This window comes from Pseudonaja textilis, chromosome 5 (assembly GCF_049901715.1).
Source record: "Pseudonaja textilis isolate UNSWEBS1 chromosome 5, rPseTex1.2, whole genome shotgun sequence".
Classification (NCBI taxonomy): domain Eukaryota; kingdom Metazoa; phylum Chordata; class Lepidosauria; order Squamata; family Elapidae; genus Pseudonaja; species Pseudonaja textilis.
The window spans coordinates 72,777,988-72,798,684 of record NC_141994.1 but is presented as its reverse complement, the minus strand read 5'-3'; the positions used below and the strand labels follow the sequence as shown (position 1 = coordinate 72,798,684).

Below are 20,697 nucleotides of genomic sequence, written 5' to 3'. Positions count from 1 at the left end.
GTATAAATATAATATAATATAATATAATATAATATAATATAATATAATATAATATAATATAATATAATATAATATAATATAATATAATATATAATAATATGCTATAATAACAGCATTACATAACATAACATTTCATGCTTTCTGTTCTTTCATTTTTTTTCTGTCTTCTATTTGCCTTTTTTTCTTTTTCACGTTCACTTTACCTGTTTTTCCCCCTGAGAAGGACGGAGGACTCCAACTCCCAGAAGGCCTCTGGGAAGCCGTCCGGAAGGGAGCCCCGGCCTGGCGGAGAGACGGACACGTGTAACAAGAGCGGGGGCGCGCGGGGCTTCCTGGGAGGCGTAGTCCGCTCCGCTCGGGAGCGCCGTCAGGTTGCCCGGCGGGGATGCCGCTGAAGAACTACAGCGGCAGAGGGCGGGCGAAGCGGGGCCGGAGCAGGAAGCGTGGGCGCCGCTCAGGGTGCCGGCTTGGAGCTTGCGGGCGCCCCGGTGCTCTTTGCTGGCCAGGATGCGCCCGTCTCTGGCGGTGGGGCTGGTCTTCGCGGGATGCTGCAGCAACGTGGTTTTCCTGGAGCTGCTGATCCGGTGAGTCGGGGGGTGTCAGGTGGGCGGCTGGGCTGGCGTTGGGCGCCCTTCCCCCGCATGGAACGGCAGCCCCGCTTCGGGTTTCTTTGGCTGGCCATTCAAGTGGTTGGTGTTGGCCCTGATGACGTTCCCTAGTTGGGTCAGGAGACGTCTGTGCAAGAAAACCAGCCGGGCTCTGGGAACCCCAAGGACCTCCCAACAGTCCTAGTTCTCCTTTTCTTCCTCCTCTCCACAAACCTCCGGCACTGATGACGTTCCCTAGTTGGGTCAGGAGACGTCTGCAAGGAAATAGCCACGCTCAGGAAGTACCAAGGATCCCATTGTCCGTTTCCTCCTCCTCCTCTGCCTCCACCTCCTCTCCACAAACCCCACTCTCATGGACCATGGATGGTGTTCCCTAGTTGGGCCATGAAACGTCTGCAAGGAAACCACCCAGCTCAGGGAGAACCAAGGACCTTACAGTCCTCCTCCTCCTCCTCCATCTTCTCCTCCTTCATCTCCTCCTCTTCCTCCTCTCCACAAACTCCACTCCCTTCCAACACTGATCAGGTTCCCTAGTTGGGTCTGCAAGGAAACCACCCAGCTTAGAGAGCACCATGGACCTTACAGTCCTCCTCCTCTCCTCAAACCCCATTCTCTTCTGTATTGATGATATTCCCTAGTTGGGTCATGAGACGTCTTGTAAGGAGACCCGCAAGCTCCGAGAACACTAAGGACCCCACAGTTGTAATTGTTCTCCTCCTCCTCCTCCTCCTCCTCCTCCTCCTCCTCCCCTACTCTCCTCTAGCACTGATGATGTTACCTAGTTGGGTCATGAAATGTCAGCAAGAAAACAACCCAGCTAAGAGAGCACCAAGGAACCCTCATTTCTTCTCTTCCTCCTCCTCCTTCTTCCCTTCCCTTCCTTATTCACCTCCTCCCCCTCATCCTCCTCTTCCTCTCCACAAACCCCACTTCTTTCTAGCACTGATGATATTCCCTAGTTGGGTCATGAAATATCTTGTAAGAAAACTACCAAGCTCAGAGAGCACCAAGGACCCCATAATTGTAATTTTCCTCCTCCTCCTCCTCCTCCTTGCAAACCCCTTCTCTTCTGATATTGATGATATTACCTAGTTGGGTCACGAAATGTCTGCAAACCCCCCCCCTGACCAAGTTCAGAGAGTGCCAAGAAACCTCACAGTTCAATCCCAGGCTACAAAGATTCTCTTGTATGAATTCAAATTCCGTGGGGTCCTTGGTGCTCTCTGAACTTCATTCTTGGGTCTTGTGACCCAACTAGATAACGTCATCAGTGCGCGTGGCAAACCCCCACCGTCCTTCTCACTGATGATGTTTCTTAGTTGGGTCATGAAACGTCTGCAAGAAAACAGCCAAGCTCAGAGAGCACCAAGGAGCCTTCAGTTCAGCCTTGAGCTACAAAATTTGTCGTCTGTCAACCACGGATATTTTCTGTAGTCCAGAGTCTCCGGAATTTTCTTTTTTCTTTATAATATGTACATTTTTTGTTATTATACATCACACTTCCAGTTTTGCAATGGCAGCATCCTGGCTATATCAAGTCCTTTTCAAATATACACCGTATTATACACCCTGGTTATAACCATTATTATTATTTTCATAGTGTTCTGACCAAGACTTCCTGAGACAGTTACAATCAGATGCTGTTCCCAAAAACCTTGTTTTTATTTCAACAGCTGTGAATTATATGCATTCACAGCCTGTAATGAGCGCGAAGCAGTTTATGAATAGTCCAACGGAAAAAGAACAATGAACGTGGTGTAATCCTCCTGACACACCTAGTTGTCTTACATCGCTAATTCATATGAAAAATAATGCATACATAATACATAATATATATTTACATTCTGTATACATGATATATAATATATACATTAACATTAGTCATTTTTAATACTCCTGATCCTTCCTTTTTTTCCAACCAGTGGTAAAACTTTTCCTATATTTTATAATGTTCGAATTCGTCTTTATTTTTTAATTCTTGTGTCAATTTGTCCATTTCTGCACATGTCCAATTTTTTTCTAATTATTTCTATTTCCTCTGGTATTTCATTTCCATTTTGAGGCGTAAATTAATCTTGCAGCTGTGATTACATGTATTATTAGAGATATTATATCTTTATTATATTTCTCTAAATTGATTCCCAATAAAAAAAAAAATCCGGTTTGTATTTTACTTTTAATTTCACACATCTCTTCTAACCATCTCTGGATCTTGTGCCAAAAGTTTTGGGCTTTTCTACAATTCCACCATACATGATAATACGACTCATTTTCCTTAACACATTTCCAACATATAGGGGATAAATTTGGGTACTAGGTGTGTCAGTGAACACCACGTTCATTGTTTTTGATTTTTTTCCCCCTTTTTTGTTTGATAAAATTTATTTTTAAAAAATAGTCCTATGGAAGTCTGCCACAGTCCTTCGGGATAAGGCTGATAAGCACCCACCTTTATCTCCCTTGAAATGCTGCCAATGACTAAATTGCCAATTAGCTTTACGAGGCCAAACGGAGCACAAAGTCCACACGGAGCTTCCGATTTTAAACAGACCAGAACGAACAAAGTTGCTTCCTGCAAAGGCTCCTGTCTCTTTGCTCCTCCTTTATGTCTTATGGGCGGGGCCAATCATCTCCAAGCATGCGCACACTGGGAACAGGCTCCTGCTGTTCCTCTTCCTCACTGCTGTCAGATTCTGGAGGCTCCGGAGTTCACACATAACTCCCAGATGGCCCCGGCCCCATATCTGTGTCGGACGCAGATCCCTCGTCCGAGTCCTCCCCAGACTCCTGGCCTGGCCTGGCCCACTGTCCACTCTCTCCCTCACTGTCCAGCACTTGCTGTAGTCTCAGTGAGTCTCTTTCCTATCAGGTGTCACAACTAACTTGTGGGCTAGATTCTAGTTACAGTGTAGTCTCTTTTACCTACATAGTATTGTACATCCCAATTATAACTATTGTTTTCACAGTTGTACCACAACACTCTTATTACATTTATTTTTTTCTGAGTCTCGATCACTTCCATTTGCCAAAAGCGCATGGCATTTGAGCTGCTTTTTTAAAAACCTTTTTCTTGCTTGGTTATATTTCTTATTTTTATTTCCAACTTAGGGGGAGAAAAGCTACTGTATTTGGTTTGTACAAGATTTTTTTTTTTCCCCAAAGCTGCAGACAAATTGTGACGTTCTTCTTCGTCTTATCTCCAACGCAGGGAATTTCCAGGAAGCGGGAATTTGATCACGTTCTCCCAGTTCTTCTTTATAGCTTTGGAAGGTTTCATCTTCGAAGCAAACTTTGGAAGGAAACCGCCCACAATTCCCATCAGGTTCGGCCGATCTCTTCTGTTTTTAAATATAACGTTAATTCGAGTTGATCCTAATATAGACTACAACTGAAAGTAAAGATAATGAGGAAATGAGGAAGGGCAAGGAAAACAGCTCATTTTTCCTGTCAGATACGGCCAATCTCTTTTGTTTTTAAATATAACTTTTATTCGACTTTGTCCTAATATAAAATACAGCTGAAAATAAAGATAACGGGGAAATGAGGAAGGAAAAGGAAAGTAGCTCATTTTTCCGGTCAGATATGGCCAATCTCTTTTATTTTGAAATGCAATTTTTATATGAGTTGATCATAATATAAAATACAACTGAAAATCAAGATAATGGGGAAATAAGGAAGGAAAAAGAAAAAGGAAAGAGGGGCAGGGAAGAAAGAATAAACCAGCAATTTCCAACTTTTTTTTTTCAGTGCAGTGAGGTGCAAAATATAACTACAATCTCAGCTTTTTAATTAGTGAATGCTACCCATTTCTGTAACAACAAACTACAGGTAGTCCTCGACTTACAACAGTTCATTTAGTGATAGCTCGGAGTTACAATGGCACTGAGAAAAGTGACTTAACGACCGTTTTTCACCCTTATAACCGTTCTGGCCTTCCCCAATGGTCACCTGATCAAAATTCAGAGGCTTGGCAACTGGCATGTACTTATGACGGTTTTTCAGCATCCCGAGGTCACATGTTCCCCTTTTGCGACCTGACAAGCAAAGCCAATGGGGGGGAAAAGCCAGATTCATTTAACGACAGTCACTTGAAGACTACCTGTATTTGATTTGTGATCCCTTCTTTCGGCTTTGGGTAGAAGTCCAGGAGGATTTCAAATGGGGAGGGGGCCGCCTTCCAGGAAACTCACATCCCACCTAACTTGGAAGGTGATGTTGTGGCCCACAGGTGGCTAGCGGAGTTGGCAGCAGAGTCAGACAGTGAGGAGGTTGGGGAGGAACCTGGGCCAGTCCTGGAGGCTGAGGAAGGCTCTGAGGAGGGCTCTGCGTCGGAGGCAGAGTTGGGGCCAGGGCCGTTCGACAGTTAGCTGCCTTTGGAGTCAGAGATCAGTGGGGTAGAAGAACAGCTGGAGCCTGTTTCCAGTGTGCACATGCACAGAGCTGCCAGGAGAAGGGAACAACTAAGGAACAAGGGAGTAAGGGTACAGGTGGATGGTGAATGGCCCCTCCCATAGGGATTAAAAGAGGAGCAAAAGGGGAGGGGGATTTTGCAGGGAACCATTCGTTCGTTGCAACCGTGGGAAGATCTGTCTGTGCATCCCAGAGTCTCTGTGCCGAGTCCTTCCTTGTCAGCACTGCGTTTGGAAATAGTTCCTTGGCAGCTCTCCAGGCGAGATGAGGCCTGTGCTCCTAATCAGACCCTTGAAAGACAAACATGCCAGGCCTATAAAGGGCTGAAGGTGAATGCAAGAAATTCACCTTCGTTTAATAAAAGGAGTTTTGCCAGGACAAAGAGTCTGCTTTGTGCTTTTTGGGGAAGCTGAGGTCAGAACAGGTGAATAATTTTGGACTTCTCTTTTTTCTAGGTTCTACCTCATTATGGTGGGCATGTTTTTCACAGTCAGTGTGGTGAACAACTATGCCCTCAACCTGAACATCGCGATGCCCCTGCACATGATATTTAGATCGGTGAGATTTTATTCCAGGTTTTAATATTTATTTGTTTGTACCCCACCTTTAATGTTTTTTATTAATAACTCAAGGAGATGGACATATCTAATACTTCTTCCTATTCCTCAATAACAGCTCTGTGAGGTGGGTTGGACTTAGAGAGTGTGATTGGCCCAAAGTCACCCAGCCAGCTTTCATGCCTAAGGCGGGACTAGAACTCACCGTCTCCTGCTGATTGGGCCCAAAGTCACTCAGCTTTCATGCCTAAGGCGGGACTGGAACTCACCGGGTTCTGCTGATTGGCCCAAAGTCACTCAGTCAGCTTTCATGCCTAAGGCAGGACTAGAACTCACCGTCTCCTGCTGATTGGCCCAAAGTCACTCAGTCAGCTTTCATGCCTAGGGCGGGACTAGAACTCACCGTCTCCTGGTGATCGGCCCAAAGTCACCTGGTTGGCTTTCAGGCCTAAGGCGAGACTAGAATTCATCAGCTCCTGATTGTTGGCCCAAAGTCACCTGTACACCTGTACTAAATTGAGGATTACCTGTGGTAATCTTCAGTTTAATGCCCATATAGTGACTACATCTACCCCCAACCTTTTTAACCTGCAAAAGATATCCGATGCAGGTAGTCCTCGACTTACAATGCTTCATGTAGTGACCATTCAAGGTTACAACGGCCCTGAAAAAAAGTGACATATGACCGGGTTTCACACCAATTGCCGTTGCAGCATCCCCTGTGTTCATGTGATCAAAATTCAGATGCTCGGCCACTGGTTCTTACTTACGACCGTTGCTGTGTCCCAAGGTCACGTGATTCCCCCTTTTGCGACCTATCCAACGAAGTCAGTAGGGGAGCCCGATTCACTTAACCTATCTCCGTGATGGCAAACGTATGGCACGTGCGCCACAAGTGGCACGCAGAGCCATTTGTGCCAGCACACAAGCCACAGGCAAACTTACCTCACTGTGCATGCGTGCGGCTCACAGCTGATTTTTCAGCTGGTCTGAGGCCTTTTTCAGCCTCCCAGAGACTTGGAAAAAGCCTCTGCACGGCTTTTCAGGATGAATAATAGGCCTGTAATACCAGAAGTGATGAAACGGGCCAATTATTTGTCCTGAAAAGCCTTGCAGGGGCTTTTTCCAAGCCTCTGGTAGCTGAAAAATCAGCTGTGAGGTGCAGTGGAGTTAAGCGGAAGGGGAGATTGCGCGCGCAGACGCAGGGGATGTGAGGACGCGCATTGCATTCTGGGTGCTGGCATGTCAGTGCGCACGTGCTAAATGCGTGCACAATTTTTTTGCACAGGAGCCCAAAAAGGTTAGCTACCACTGACCTATCTTAACCATTGCAGGGGTTAAGATAGGTTAACTTAACCACTGTGGCCAAAAAAGGTCGTAAAATGGGGTGAAATTCACTTAAAAAGATGTCTTGCTCCAGCAAAAGAAACACTGAGTTTGATTGCGGTTGTAAGTTGAGGCCCACCCGGACCTTCAGCCAAAGATTTACATCCTAATTTACAGTCATAAGTGTGAAAAACCATCATAAGTCGCTTTTTTCCTTCAGTGCCGTTATAACTTTGAACGGTCACTAAATGAACTGTTGTAAGTCACGGACTACCTGTATTATCCCAATGGCTATTATCAACTCATAAAATATTTCTCTGGACTTTTTAGAGTTGCCAACAGAAAGGGAGGGGGGAGCAGTGCGGCAGCTTGCAAACCGAAAGTGCATTCCATAAATGTTCTCAAAGATAGTAACTAGGTGACCGAAGTTTCGGGCTGCAAAATTCTAACTGGAGAGCCTGATTGATGACTCTGAGCTATGGATGTGTCTCATTGGAGGATATGAATTACGATACACCCAGGCAGTGCCGGCCTGTTAATTCCCAAGAAATCCTTTTTAAAGTTTCGGATGTTTGGTTTGAGACTCATGATTTAAATTGGGGGTAACTGCCAGAATCCTGATAGCTTTTTTAAAAACCCTTCTTCTCTATTTCTTTCCTCTAGGGCTCTTTGATAGCCAGCATGGCACTAGGGATTATCATTCTGAAGAAAAGGTAAGATGGCTGCTTCTTCCGGTAGCCACGAAACCAGACTCTGGCCATTCACCAGTGTCATGCCCCTGTTGGAATCTGATTCTGAGGCGGAGATTGAGCAGCTGACAGGGAGTGGGAGTGTGGCTCCGGTGGCTGTGGAGGAAACTGGGAAAAGGCACAATCCGGCTGGGCCTTCAAAAGAAGGCCCAGGCCCACCCCCTCTTCATCCTAGGGCACGCAGGGAGGAACAGAGAAGGGAGCAACATGGGTTACGGGGGAGAAAGGGGCCCTGATTCCCTTCATTAGCTGCAGCTGAGAAAACAGGATTTAAAAAGGGCTTTTGTGCCACACCCCGGGTCCTCACAGTGAGGGACGGGTTCATGGCTTTTCCTTGGGGTTGGGCCCGAAGGACCATGCATGTACAGGCAGTCCTCAACTTACAACTGTTCATTTATCCCCAAGGTGCTCTTTTCTAGAGGCAACTGGGCTTCATTGTTTCTTTTCATTGTGATTTTTCGTCACTAACTGAGCAACGAGGCCTATGCAGTACAGTGGAGTGAGCTATGGGTAGATCTGTACACTGGGGAAACAAAACTGCCACTTCACAAACACATGGCGCCACCTAGCAGAACAAACCCATCAGGATTAGATTCAGCGCCTGCATTTATAAGACAAAAGGCCACTCTTTGGAAGACAGCAAAGTCCACATTCTGGACAGAGAAGGACCCCTGGTTTGAAAGAGGGGTCCAAGAGGCCATCTATCTCAAAATTGAACATCCCTCTCTCAACAGAGAAGGAAGGAAATGGCGTCCTCTATCCCCAGTCTACAACACGGTCCTTTCAGCATTTCCAAGAAGGCTCCACACTCATTTGCGCCACTCAGGTGACCCCGAGGACACAGAGAAACCTCCAAGTGGCCTCACCGACCCTCTAAAAGGATGCAAATGACCAGCTGTCTGCAAGGAGTATCAATCCTTCCTTCCCCATCATCCAGTCAGAAGGCTCCACACCCATTTGCACCACTCAGGTGACCCCGAGGACACAGAGAAACCTCCAAGTGGCCTCAACGTCTCTCTAAAAAGGATGCAAATGTCCAGCTGTCTGCAAGGAGTATCAATCCTTCCCCACCATCCAGTCAGAAGGCTCCACACTCATTTGCACCACCCAGGTGACCCTGAGGACACAGAGAAACCTCCAAGTGGCCTCAACGACCGTCTAAAAGGATGCAAATGACCAGTTGTCTGCAAGGAATATCAATCCTTCCATTCCCCACCATCCAGTCAGAAGGCTCCACACCCATTTGCACCACTCAGGTGTGACCCTGAAGACTCAGATAAACCTCCAAGTGGCCTCAACGACCCTCTAAAAAGGATGCACATCTGTCTGCAAGGAATATCAATCCTGCCATTCTTCACCATCCGATCAGAACTGAGGAAGTTTCTCAAATGAGGAGCGAAACGTCTTCCAAGAAAAAAAACCAGAAAGTCCAGCTGCCTCTTGAGAAAAAAGCACCTTTGGGACAACTATGACCTGGAGGACTGAGAATCTACCTACACAACCATTCATTTGAGAGATCAAATGCTGTTGAAAAAAGCGACGTGGGTCCGTTTTTCACGCTTAGGACCTTTGCAGCCTTCCCCGTGGGCACGTGATCAAAATTCAGACGTTTGCCCACGGACGCCTATTTATGACGGTTGCGGTGTCCCAGGGGGCAGGTGTGTGCCATGTGATTCCCTTTTTTTGCGACCTTCTGGCAAGCCAAGGGAGGAAGCCGTATTCGCTTAACAACCGTGTGACTCACTCAACGATGGCGGTGATTCGCTTAACGGCTGTGGCAAAGCGTGGTCACGGCCTCAGGCAAATCTCAGCTGCCTCGCTTAGCAACAGAAATTTTGGGCTCAGTTGTGGCTGTAAGTCGAGGACTACCTGTTGGTTAGGAAGATTTCAAGAGCCTCCAAGTCGCTCTGGTTTTGACCTCAACTTTGGAGCTCTTTTCAAAATTGGAGAGTCGGGGACATCAACCCGACTTCCTGGTTTTCTGAGAGAATTATGGGGGTTTACGGGGAGGGAATTAAGTAATCTTGAGGGGGGGTCTTGTCTTCTGGAAGGGGTGGGGCCAGACCGGTATGTGGGAAGGACCATGCTTGGGAACGAGATGTTCTTGTCGTCCTCAAAGAGACCCCCTAATCCCGTGATGGCATGCAAAGCCATTTGTGCGGGCACGCGAGCCCCAGCCAAACTTGCCCGCACTGTGCGTGCGTGTGCCTCACAGCTGATTTTCGGCCCATTTGAGGCCGTTTCGCCCTCCCGGAGGCTCGAGAGAAGCCTCTGCAGCCTCGGGAAGCTGAAAAAAATGGACCTTCCGGAAATACTGGAAGTGATGAAACCGGCCCATTTTTCGGCCTTCCGAGGCTGCAGAGACTTCCTCGAGCCCCCAGGAGGGAGAAACGGCCTGCCCCAGGCTTCAGAGGCCCTCCGGAGGCTGAAAACGGGCACTTCCGGTATTTCCGGAAGGCCCATTTTTCAGCCTCCCGAGGCTGCAGAGGCTTCCCTCAAGGACGAAAAGGCCTCAAATGGATCGAAAATCAGTTGGGAGGCACACATGTGCACAGTGCAGGTAAGGGGGAAGGGCGGGAGTGTTGCGTGCGCATGCGCAGGGGGGATGGGGCGCATTGCATTGTGGGCCCTGCACGCGCACGCGCTTTCGGCACACCACAACGAAAAGGTTCGCCGTCACTGCCCTACTGCAATGGAAAACCAAAAATGGGAGCCGTAGTGCTGAGATTTGGCTTTGCTGCTGTTATTCCGAGAGGGGCGTGTGGGATTTAAAGGGTGCGAGGGAGGGTCCTGTCTGTGGTTGCTATGGAAGAAGGAGCCATTCTTTAGGGACCAAGAGAGAGCCAGTTGGGTTTGGTGGTGAAATCGCCAGGCGAGAAACCGGGAGACGGTGAGTTCTAGTTTTGCCTTAGGCAGGAAAGATGGCTGGGTGACTTTGGGCCAATCACTAGGCGAGTGTGAGTTCTAGTCCTGCCTTAAGCATGAAAACTTGCTTTGTGACTTTAGATCAATCACCAGGAGACAGTGAGTTCTAGTCCCACTTTAGGCATGAAAGCCATTTGGGTGACTTTGGGCCAATCACCAGGAGACAGTGAGTTCTAGTCCCACTTTAGGCATGAAAGCCATTTGGGTGACTTTGGACCAATCATCAGGAGACAGTGAGTTCTATTCCTGCCTTAGGCATGAAAGCTGGCTGGGTGATTTTGGGCCAATCACCAGGAGACAGTGAGTTCTAGTCCACTTTGGGCAGGAAAGCCAGTTGGGTGACTTTGGGCCAATCAGCAGGAGACGGTGAGTTCTAGTCCCACTTTAGTCATGAAAGCCAGCTGGGTGACTTTAGATCAATCACCAGGAGTTGGTGAGTTCTAGTCCACTTTAGGCAGGAAAGCCAGTTGGGTGACTTTGGGCCAATCACCAGGAGACAGTGAGTTCTAGTCCACTTTAGGCAGGAAAGCCAGTTGGGTGATTTTGGGCCAATCACCAGGAGACAGTGAGTTCTAGTCCACTTTAGGCAGGAAAGCCAGTTGGGTGACTTTGGGCCAATCACCAGGAGACGGTGAGTTCTAGTCCTGCCTTAAGCATGAAAGCCACCTGGGTGACTTTGGGCCAATCACCAGGAAACAGTGGCTTAAACTCTCCCAGCCGGCTTTCCTGCCTAAGGTAGGACTAGAACTCACTTCTTCCTCTCTTTTAGCCAGGCGCCTTCACCAAACTGGCTGTTTCTTCCTTGCTACCAAAGTTGAGATTCTCAAAGCTTGGAGGATTCCCCGTGCAAAGGTGAGCGGAGGGTTTCGGGCGGTTCGGTTCCTTTCTGTTCAAGGTCTCCCTTCCTTCTCTTGTTCTCAGGTACACCGTCTCCAAATACATCTCTATCGCTTTGGTCTCTCTGGGCATTTTCACCTGTACTCTCATGTCAGCCAAAGAACTGGTAAGTCCCGTTTTTCTCCCTCTTAAATACCTGTTGTGTCTTCCAAGGTGAGACGTGCATCCCAGCATGCCCCACAGTCAGAGGTGGGCTGCTGCTGGTTCGCACCGGTTCTGACGGACCGGTAGTTAAGATTCGGCGCAGTTGGGCGAGTTGGCAAATCTCACCACCAGCCCAGATAAATATGGCATTACTCATGGTTCTCATTTTCGCAGGTGTAACTCTTAATATGTAATTCATACATATCACACGGTAGAAGGACATTGGCCGCAAACTGGATCTTGCCCCTCTTTGCGGCTTCATCGTTTACCTGGCCAGGTGGGCCAAGGCCAGCCCAGACTAGCTTAAACCCAGTCAGGTAGACCACCTGGTCTAGTTTGTTTTGTTTTAGGGATATTTTCGCGACTTTTTCAATGGATTTTAAAGCTGGAACATTGCACCTGTGTGCAGAAAAGGCCAGGGGAATCATTAAAAAAATAAAATAAAAGCGGGGGAAGCTCTCATTTTTTTTTTCCTATTGGAATTTTCTCTCTGTTTAAGTTGATTTATTGGTCCGCAAAGCAATTCCAACAGCAGAGAAGAAAAAAAAAAATTAAATACAACGACTAAGACAAATATAATAAAAGCAAATCAAAGTCCCCGAGGACTTGCCCAGTTAAAAAATTGGCAGGTAGAGAAAGTTAAGGAGACCGAAGGGAAAAGAAAGAAAAAGAACGAGGAGAGGAAAGGAGAATTTGAAACCCAAGAACTAAAAGGGTTCGTCTTCTTACGATCACACAGCTTCGCCCTCCACTTGACAACTGCAATTCAGCCCAAAATTTATGTAGCTAAGCCAGACGGTTAACTTTCCCCCGCCCCACACAACTTTTATGGTTGTAAGTGCAGAAAAAAAACCCCGGCCCTCAGTCCCTTTTTTCGGTGCTGTTATGGCTTCGAACGGTCACTTGAGCGAATTGTTGGAAGTCGACTGCCTGGAGCGGCCGATCAGAAGCCGCCATCTTTTCTGGAGATCATGAGGACTAGCGTGAGAGCAGGGAGGAGGGAAAAGGGAGAGGGGGTGCTGAGGTCTTCCAAATCCTCTCTTTCTCGAGGTGGGATTTGGGGAAACCTTCCCTCCAGGGCTGCATTTTATGGGTGGTATTTGCAGTCATGTATCAGTTGCGCTTGTTTATAATCTTTGATGCGAATGTGATGCCTGTTGATGAATCTTGTAAGAAGAGATCAATTGCAGGAGCTGACATTTTTTCTTCTTTCTTTCTTTCTTTCTTTCTTTCTTTCTTTCTTTCTTTTCTTTCTTTCTTTCTTTCTTTCTTTCTTTCTTTCTTTCTTTTTCTTTCTTTCCTTTCCTTTCCGTCTGTCTTTTTCCTTCCTCCCTTTCTTCTCTCCTTTTCTTCCATCAATCCATCCATTTTCTCTCTATACCTCTCCCCCTCTTGTTCTTCCTTCCTTTCTTCCTTCCCTCCCTCCCTCCCTCCCTTTCTTCTCCCTTTTTCTTCATCAATCTGTCCATTCTTCTCTCTTGTCCTTTCTTCCTTCCTCCCTCCCTCCTTCCTTTCTTTCCTCCCTCCCTTTTCTTCCTCCCTTCCTTCTTCCCTCCCTTCCTCCCTTCCTTCCTTCCCTCCCTTTTCTTCCTTCCTTCCTTCACTCCTTCTTCCTTCCCCCCTTTTCTTCCACTAATCCATCCATTCTTGTCTCTTGTCCTTTTTTCCTTCCCTCCCTCCCTCCTTCCCTTCTTTCCTCCCTCCCTTTTCTTCCTTCCTCCCTCCCTCTTCTTCCTTCCTTCCTCCTTCTCCTTCCTTCCCCCCCTTTTTCTTCCACTAATCCATCCATTCTTTCTTTCTTCCTCCTCCTTTTTCTTCCTTCTTCCTTCCCTTCCCTTCTTTCCTTCCTCTCCTTCCTTCCTTCCTTCCCTCCCTCTCTTCCCCCCCTTGTAGAGCTCTGTGTCGGGTTCGAGTGAAGATGAGGAGAGCATCTCTGCCTTTCTCTGGTGGCTTCTAGGTCTGTAAGTCCTCCCCACGGTTGACCCTTTTCTGGAAAGGGGCACAAAACAGAATCCTGTGTCCAAACCCAACTCTATAAATTGAACCAGCCGCCATATTTATATGTTTTTCTTGTTATAGTGTGGCGGAAGGAGGAGAGCAATTCCAAACTAATAATAAGAATTAATGTAGTCATTGAATTGCACCCGATTCATTTCAAGGTCATATTAAATCCGGTGGTCCTTTGCGGCCTGGCCTTCTCCTCTTTGTTCTCTCGCCGGCTGTTTTTGTTCTTTGTTTTTGTACTTTGTCCAGGCCTGTTTAAAGTTGTGGTGTGCTTTCTCCTTCCGCCTACACAACAGAGGCAACAGGTGCATTAATCACACTAGCGAAAACGCTTTCATATATTGCCACCCAAGCTTTTCCCTGGCACGCCTTGGCTAAGCTTCGCTGGACCATCTAATCTTGGGTGTGTTCACTCCGTTGATAGGAATCAAAACCTACGGGAATTGCAAGATAAGGAGGTGTTAAGGCTGGCTTTGGGGGGCTGTGCGCAGACAATATTTTTCTACAGGGCCAAGAATGTGTTTTCATGAGGTCCTCGGTGCTCTCCGAGACTGGTGGTTTCCTTGCAGACATTCCAGGCCCCAACTAGGTAACAACATCAGTGCTGGAAGGGGGAGGAGTTTGGGAGGAGGAGGAGAAGGAATGGAGAGGAAGAAGGAGGAGGAGGAAGAGAAGAAATGAGGGGTCCTTGGTGCTGCCTGAGCTTGGTGGTTTTCTTGCAGACGTCTCATGACCCAACTTGTGAACATTATCAGTGTTAGAAGGGAGTAGGGTTTGCAGAGAGGAGGAGGAAGAGGAGGAGGAGGGAGGTGGAGAAGGAACGACTGTGGGGTCATTGGTGCTCTGTGAACTTGGAGGTTTGCTAATTCTTATTCCTCTTCCTCCTCCTCCTCCTCATGACCCAACTAGGTAACATCACCGGTGCTAGAAGGGATTTGCCCTTGATTTATACCAGAGGTCTCCAAACTTGGCAACTTTAAGACTTGTTTCTTTCTTCTTCTAACTTTCTTCTTTTCCTTTTTTTTTTCTTTCTCTTCTTGTTCTTTTTCTCTCTACTTCCCTTTCTCTCTCTCCTCTAAATTTTTCTTTTTTTTTCGCTTTCCTTTCCCCCTTTCCTTTCTTCAGTTTATTTGTGTATGTATTGTCGGTTGGTTTTAATTGTAAAATTAATAAACTATATTTTTTTAAAAAAAAAAAGACTTGTGGGTTTCAACTCCCAGAATTCAGGGAGTTGAAGTCCACAAGTCTTAAAGTTGCCAAGTTTGGGGACCCCGCTAGTTTATACACAAGCAGCTTGCTCTATCAATGTTGCTTGGAGTATTCTTGTTTTCCTTAATTAGGCTGTTGTTTACGGTTAGCTTGTTTGTCTTAATTGGTTGTTCCTTGACCGGGGCGTCCTTTAAGTCTTGGTTGTTGGTCTAGTGTTAATCTTGGCATTCATGTCTACTTATGCGGGTGTGGATTGCTGGTGGGGAGGTGCTTTCGTTTCCTTTTTAGCTTTTCGATGGCCTCTTTCAAATGGTGTGTAAATGTTATTTATCTCTATCTGCTCATTGATGGCTGTTTTGTCAGCGTGCCAGGCTTCCAGGAGTTCACTCAGCTTGCTCTAAGATGGTCCTAGTTTCCCAGTTGAAACCCACCAACACGGACTGGGCAAAACACTCGTTTATAAACAGAGAGCGAAACCCTTCCCTTCTAGCATGGATGATGTTACCTAGTTGGGTCGTGAAACGTCTGCAAGGAAACCACCAAGCTCAGAAAGCACCAAGGATTCTTCCAGTCCTTCCTTCCTTCCTTCCTTCCTTCCTTCCTTCCTTCCTTCCTTCCTTCCTTCCTTCCTTCCTTCCTTCCTTCCTTCCTTCCTCCTCCTCTTCCTCCTCCTCCTCCTCCCTACAAAACCCATTCCCTTGTAGATGTTACCTAGTTGGGTCATGAAACATCTGCAAGAAAAACACCATGCTCAGAAAGCACCAAGGACCTCACAGTTCTCCTCCTCCTCCTCTCCGCAACTCCCCCTACATTCCAGCACTGATGCCGTTACCTAGTCTGGTCATGAAATGTCTGCAAGTAAACCACCAAGCTCAGAGAGCACCAAGGACCCTACAATTCAACGCTGAGCTACAATTTCTATGAATATGTTTTCATGCTGCATTGAATAGTGCAACTCAAGGTTATCTATCCCTCAGTCTCAAGTTTGTTTTTGCCGGGTTTTTAAGCAACCTTGGTTTGTTCCCTACAAGCTAAGATGAAGTAAACTGGGAAGCTGAAAACTATCCTGCAATAAGACAGTTTCCAACCACAGTCTGTATCGTTGCCAAGAAAACTAGACGGATGTATTAACGTAGTCAAACCTGAGATTGAGGAAATCTTACTTTCAGCTGAATAGCTTTCGCAGATCCTGAGTGTTCATCGAGTCGTGGGCTTTTCTGCTGAAGGGCAAACCCACAAGGTTGGTCTCAACCATTATGTTTTAGGAATTGCGGCCTTGACCTTTGCTCTCCTCATGTCCGCCCTGATGGGGATCTTCCAGGAAACCATCTATAAGAAGTTTGGAAAACACTCAAAGGAAGCGCTCTTCTACAATGTAAGTGTCCACCGTCCATTTTATCTAGTTTCAATTTGCAGGAGTTAAGGATTCTTCAGCCAGCATGCTTTAAGACACTTCAACTCCCAGAATTCTCCAGCCAGCAGGCTTTGAGATGGGTGGACTTCAACTCCCAGAATTCCCCAGCCAGCAGGCTTTGAGATGGGTGGACTTCAACTCCCAGAATTCCCCAGCCAGAAGGCTTTGAGATGGGTGGACTTCAACTCCCAGAATTCCCCAGCCAGAAGGCTTTGAGATGGATGGGCTCCCAGAATTCCCCAGCCAGCATGCTTTGAGATGGGTGGACTTCAACTCCCAGAATTCCCCAGCCAGTGTGTTTTTAAGATGGGTGAACTTCAACTCCCAGAATTCCCCAGCCAGCATGCTTTAAGACACTTCAACTCCCAGAATTCTCCAGCCAGAAGGCTTTAAGATGGGTGGACTTCCACTCCCAGAATTCCCCAGCCAGCAGGCTTTAAGACACTTCAACTCCCAGAATTCTCCAGCCAGAAGGCTTTAAGATGGGTGAACTTCAACTCCCAGAATTCCCCAGCCAGCATGCTTTAAGACACTTCAACTCCCAGAATTCTCCAGCCAGAAGGCTTTAAGATGGGTGGACTTCCACTCCCAGAATTCCCAGCCAGCATGCTTTAAGACACTTCAACTCCCAGAATTCCCAGCCAGCAGGCTTTAAGATGGGTGGACTTCAACTCCCAGAATTCCCTAGCCAGCCTGTTTTTAAGATGGGTGGACTTTAACTCCCAGAATTCCCCAGCCAGCAGGCTTTAAGATGGGGGACTTCAACTCCCAGAATTCCCAGCCAGCATGCTTTAAGACACTTCAACTCCCAGAATTCTCCAGCCAGAAGGCTTTAAGATGGGTGGACTTCCACTCCCAGAATTCCCCAGCCAGCAGGCTTTAAGACACTTCCACTCCCAGAATTCCCCAGCCAGCATGCTTTAAAATGGGTGGACTTCAACTCCCAGAATTCCCTAGCCAGCCTGTTTTTAAGATGGGTGGACTTTAACTCCCAGAATTCCCCAGCCAGCAGGCTTTAAGATGGGGGGACTTCAACTCCCAGAATTCCCCAGCCAGCATGCTTTGAGATGGGTGGACTTCAATTCCCAGAATTCCCTAGCCAGCATGCTTTAAGATGCATAAACTTCAATTCCCAGAATTCCCCAGCCAAGCATGCTTTGAGATAGGAGCACTCCCAGAATTCCCTGGCTAATAGCTTTCAGAGGGGTGTATCAAGTCCCAGAATTCCTCAGTCAGCAGGCTTTAAGAGAGATGGACTTCCACTCCCAGAATTCCCTGGCCAATAGCTTTGAGGTGGGTGGGCTTCAACTCTTCCGCTCTGCTCCAGGATCTGCAGTCATGATGGGGATTGTGGTGCCAAACTTAATTTTGCCAGTTCTGTTCCAAAACTTTCGTTTCATTTTTTTTCCCCTTCTAGCACGCCCTTCCTCTTCCGGGGTTTCTCTTTCTGGCTCCAGATATTTACAGGCATGGACTTCTCTTCAGTCAAACTAGTGAGTTGATACGGAGGGCTGATTTTTTAATTTGTAACGGAAATCTAGCAGGTGCCGCTTAAAATTAGAAGGAGTCTGGTAGCTGTGGAGTTGTCCTCTTAAGGACGGAGTGGAGTTACTCGACTTAAGACCAGTTGCTTAGCATGTTGTATGTTCTTTGAAGCAGGGGTCGCCAACCCTTTGGACCTCAGAGACCCCCAAACTCATAATTTTAAATTCCACGGACGAGTAATATGAATTTTGACTGACGGTGGCTTGCTGACGTTGGTGGGAGAGAGAGAGAGAGACTTTTGGCTTCATGCAAGGAAAGCAGCAGAAGCTGCAGAAGTCTTTCTTTCTCTCCCCCAAACTCTGCCAGAAATGAGTCTTTGCCGGCGCATCCTCTTGGAGCAGGAGGCCTTGCAGGGTCCCAAAGACTCATTTCTGGCGGAGTTTGGGGGTGAGAAAGAAAGACTTTGGCTGCTTTCCTTGCGTGCAGCCAGAAGCAGAAGAAGAAAGAAGCGGAAAAAGGCAGCCCGGTGGCCAGGCCAGGTGCGTGGGGGAGTGAGGGCAAGTTCTCCCCCTCTGTCCTTTCCCCCTCCCCCACTACTCGTGTTGCTCACAATGCAAGCGATGCAAGCCTTGTGTTCCCGCGCAGCCTGGATTAATTGATTTTGGGGGTGATTTGTTGGCAACATTTCTCTGCAAACCACCGAAATTTTCTTGTGGACTACCAGTGGTCCGCGCCCCACTGACTGGCGATCCCTGCTTTAAAGGTTCCTAACTCACTGTCCTCTCTTCTCCAACAGGACTCGTCCAAGTGCCGTTGGTTGGGCTCAACCTACCCATCATGTGGTTCTATCTCATGATGAACGTCATAACTCAGTATCCTTTGGGGGTTTTTTTGGGGGGTGGGGAGATATCTAGCAGACATTAACGGTGAAGTTGAGGCTCAGCCAACATTCCTGGCTTCCGTATGACAGAGGGGGACTTCTTAAGAGTCCTGCATCTTGTTAAGGTTTTGGAGTGGTGGCCTAGAAGGTGGAGCTCTGGCCTCACAACCAGGAGGCTGTGAGTTCAATCTTAGGTGGAGGCTGTGTGATGAGGCAACACAGTCAGATAATCGGTAGGAGTCCCTTTATTATCTCCAACTTTGCCCCCAATGTCCTGGTTCCCTTCTGGGCTGGAGAAAAACTCTCCCAGGAACAGCCTTTGGCTGCAGAGAATCAAGTCCAAAACATGGTCAACAAAAACTGTAACTTTAAGTCCAGTCAAGGCTAAATGAGGTAATTAGTTTGGCAAGGTAGGAGCAAGAATTCCGGAATGTTAAGGCAGGGCAATAACTCAACACGGTTGGAAGGATGCCAGGAACACAGATAACCGAAGTCAACAAAAGATAAACCCACATTTGCTCCCTATACCACTGCAGACAAATGGTTGTCCACGCTCTACTTTAAAACCTCCAGTGATGGAGAAGGAAGGAAAGGAAGGAGAGAGGGAAAGAAGGAAGGAAGTAAGGAAAGGAGGGAGAGAGGGAAAGAAGGAAGGAAGGAAGGAAAGGAGGGAGGAAAGGAAGAAAGGAGAGGGGAGGAAAGGAAGGAAGGAAAGGAGGAGGAAGGAAGAAAGAAGGGAGAGGAAGGAAGGAAGGAAGAAAGGAGGGAGGAAAGAAGGAAGGAAAGAAGGGTTAGGCAACCTTAACCTTCTCTTCATCTCTTCATTCGCACTCAGCATGCATTTCTTTTAAACTCCCTTCCCAGGTGTGGCTAATGAAGGGAATCAGGACCCTTTCCTCCCCCGTAAGCCACCCAACCCACATCGCTCCTTTTCCATTCCTCCCTGCATGCCCTAGGATGAAGAGAGGGTTAGGGTTGCCTAACCCTTCTTTCCTTCCTTCTTTTCCTCCCTCCCTTTTCTTCCTTCCTTCCCTCCCTTCCTTCCTTCCTCCCTTTCCTCCCTCCTTTTCTTCCTTTCCTCCCTCCTTTCCTTCCTTCCTTCCTTCCCTCTCTCCCTCCTTTCCTTCCTTCTCCATCACTGGAGGTCTTAAAGTAGAGCGCAGACAACCATTTGTCTGCAGCGGCATAGGGTTTCCTGCCTAAGCAGGAGGGGGGGTTGGACTAGAAGACCTCCAAGGTCCCTTCCAACTCTCGTGAATCTCTTCTATTCAATCTCCTTTTACTATTGTTTTTTGCTCCTTTCCCTTAACGCCGCCCCTTTTCCTCAGATACATCTGCATCCGAGGAGTCTTCATCTTGACCACCGAGTGTACCTCCTTAACCGTCACGCTGGTCGTGACGCTGAGGAAGTTTGTCAGCCTCATCTTTTCCATCCTCTACTTCCAGAACTCTTTCACCACCTGGCATTGGCTGGGCACCGTCTTGGTCTTCGTGGGGATGCTCTTGTACACGGAAGTGTGGAAAAATCTGGGATTCGCCTGGCCTTGCGGATCCCGGAAGGCGGAGAAGAAGCAGGAATGATGGAGGGAGAAGTCTTCCCGTCGGATGGACGTTGTCGCGTCCTTCGGGTGGACCAAGGGGCCCCAGGTTCTTCGCCGGGCAGGCCGGGAAGGTTGAATTTTTGTAACACAACAGTCGCAACTCTTGGCTGGGCCAAGCTGGGCTGCACCTCCCTTGGAGAAGGGGAAATACGGTTTTGCGTGTCTTTGGGTTGTTGCGGTGTGAATGATAAGCTGGTTTCTTTGACTGAAGAGGAATCTGATCCGTGGTTTGGTGGTTCCTTCGACTCCATTAATTGGGCAATTTTGCCCCCAAAGTTTGCAAGAAACAACCCCCCCCCCCCCCAGGGCGGTGGCCTAGAAGTGGAGCACACGCCTCACAGTCAGGAGGATGTGAGTTCGATCCTATGTAGAGGCAGATCTTTCTTTCTCTGGGCGCGATGAGAATATATCTGCCGAATAAAACTCCGCATTGGCAATAGGAAGGGCATCCGGCCATGAAAACAACCTGCTAGCTCCATTCAGACTCT

The 20,697-nt window shown here is 47.6% G+C and overlaps 1 protein-coding gene across 1 annotated transcript; it reads left to right on the top strand.

Moving 5' to 3' along the window:
• The first annotated feature begins 386 nt into the window (after positions 1-386).
• On the top strand, positions 387-20,500 carry SLC35B4 (solute carrier family 35 member B4). The gene is made up of 10 exons (XM_026722773.2): positions 387-584; positions 3,817-3,930; positions 5,474-5,576; positions 7,565-7,614; positions 11,497-11,578; positions 13,510-13,573; positions 16,095-16,204; positions 17,661-17,736; positions 18,525-18,600; positions 19,937-20,500. The coding sequence occupies exons 1-10, from the start codon at positions 508-510 to the stop codon at positions 20,187-20,189; spliced, it is 1,005 nt and encodes a 334-aa protein (XP_026578558.2). The 5' UTR covers positions 387-507; the 3' UTR covers positions 20,190-20,500.
• Positions 20,501-20,697: the final 197 nt, after the last annotated feature.

Bases quoted from the DNA above. Each gene is read 5' to 3' on its own strand.
- SLC35B4 (XM_026722773.2), top strand. From the start codon at position 508: ATGCGCCCGTCTCTGGCGGTGGGGCTGGTCTTCGCGGGATGCTGCAGC. The intron at 5,577-7,564 runs GTGAGATTTTAT...TCTTTCCTCTAG, and splicing joins TGCACATGATATTTAGATCG to GGCTCTTTGATAGCCAGCAT. The intron at 16,205-17,660 runs GTAAGTGTCCAC...TTCCCCTTCTAG, and splicing joins AGGAAGCGCTCTTCTACAAT to CACGCCCTTCCTCTTCCGGG.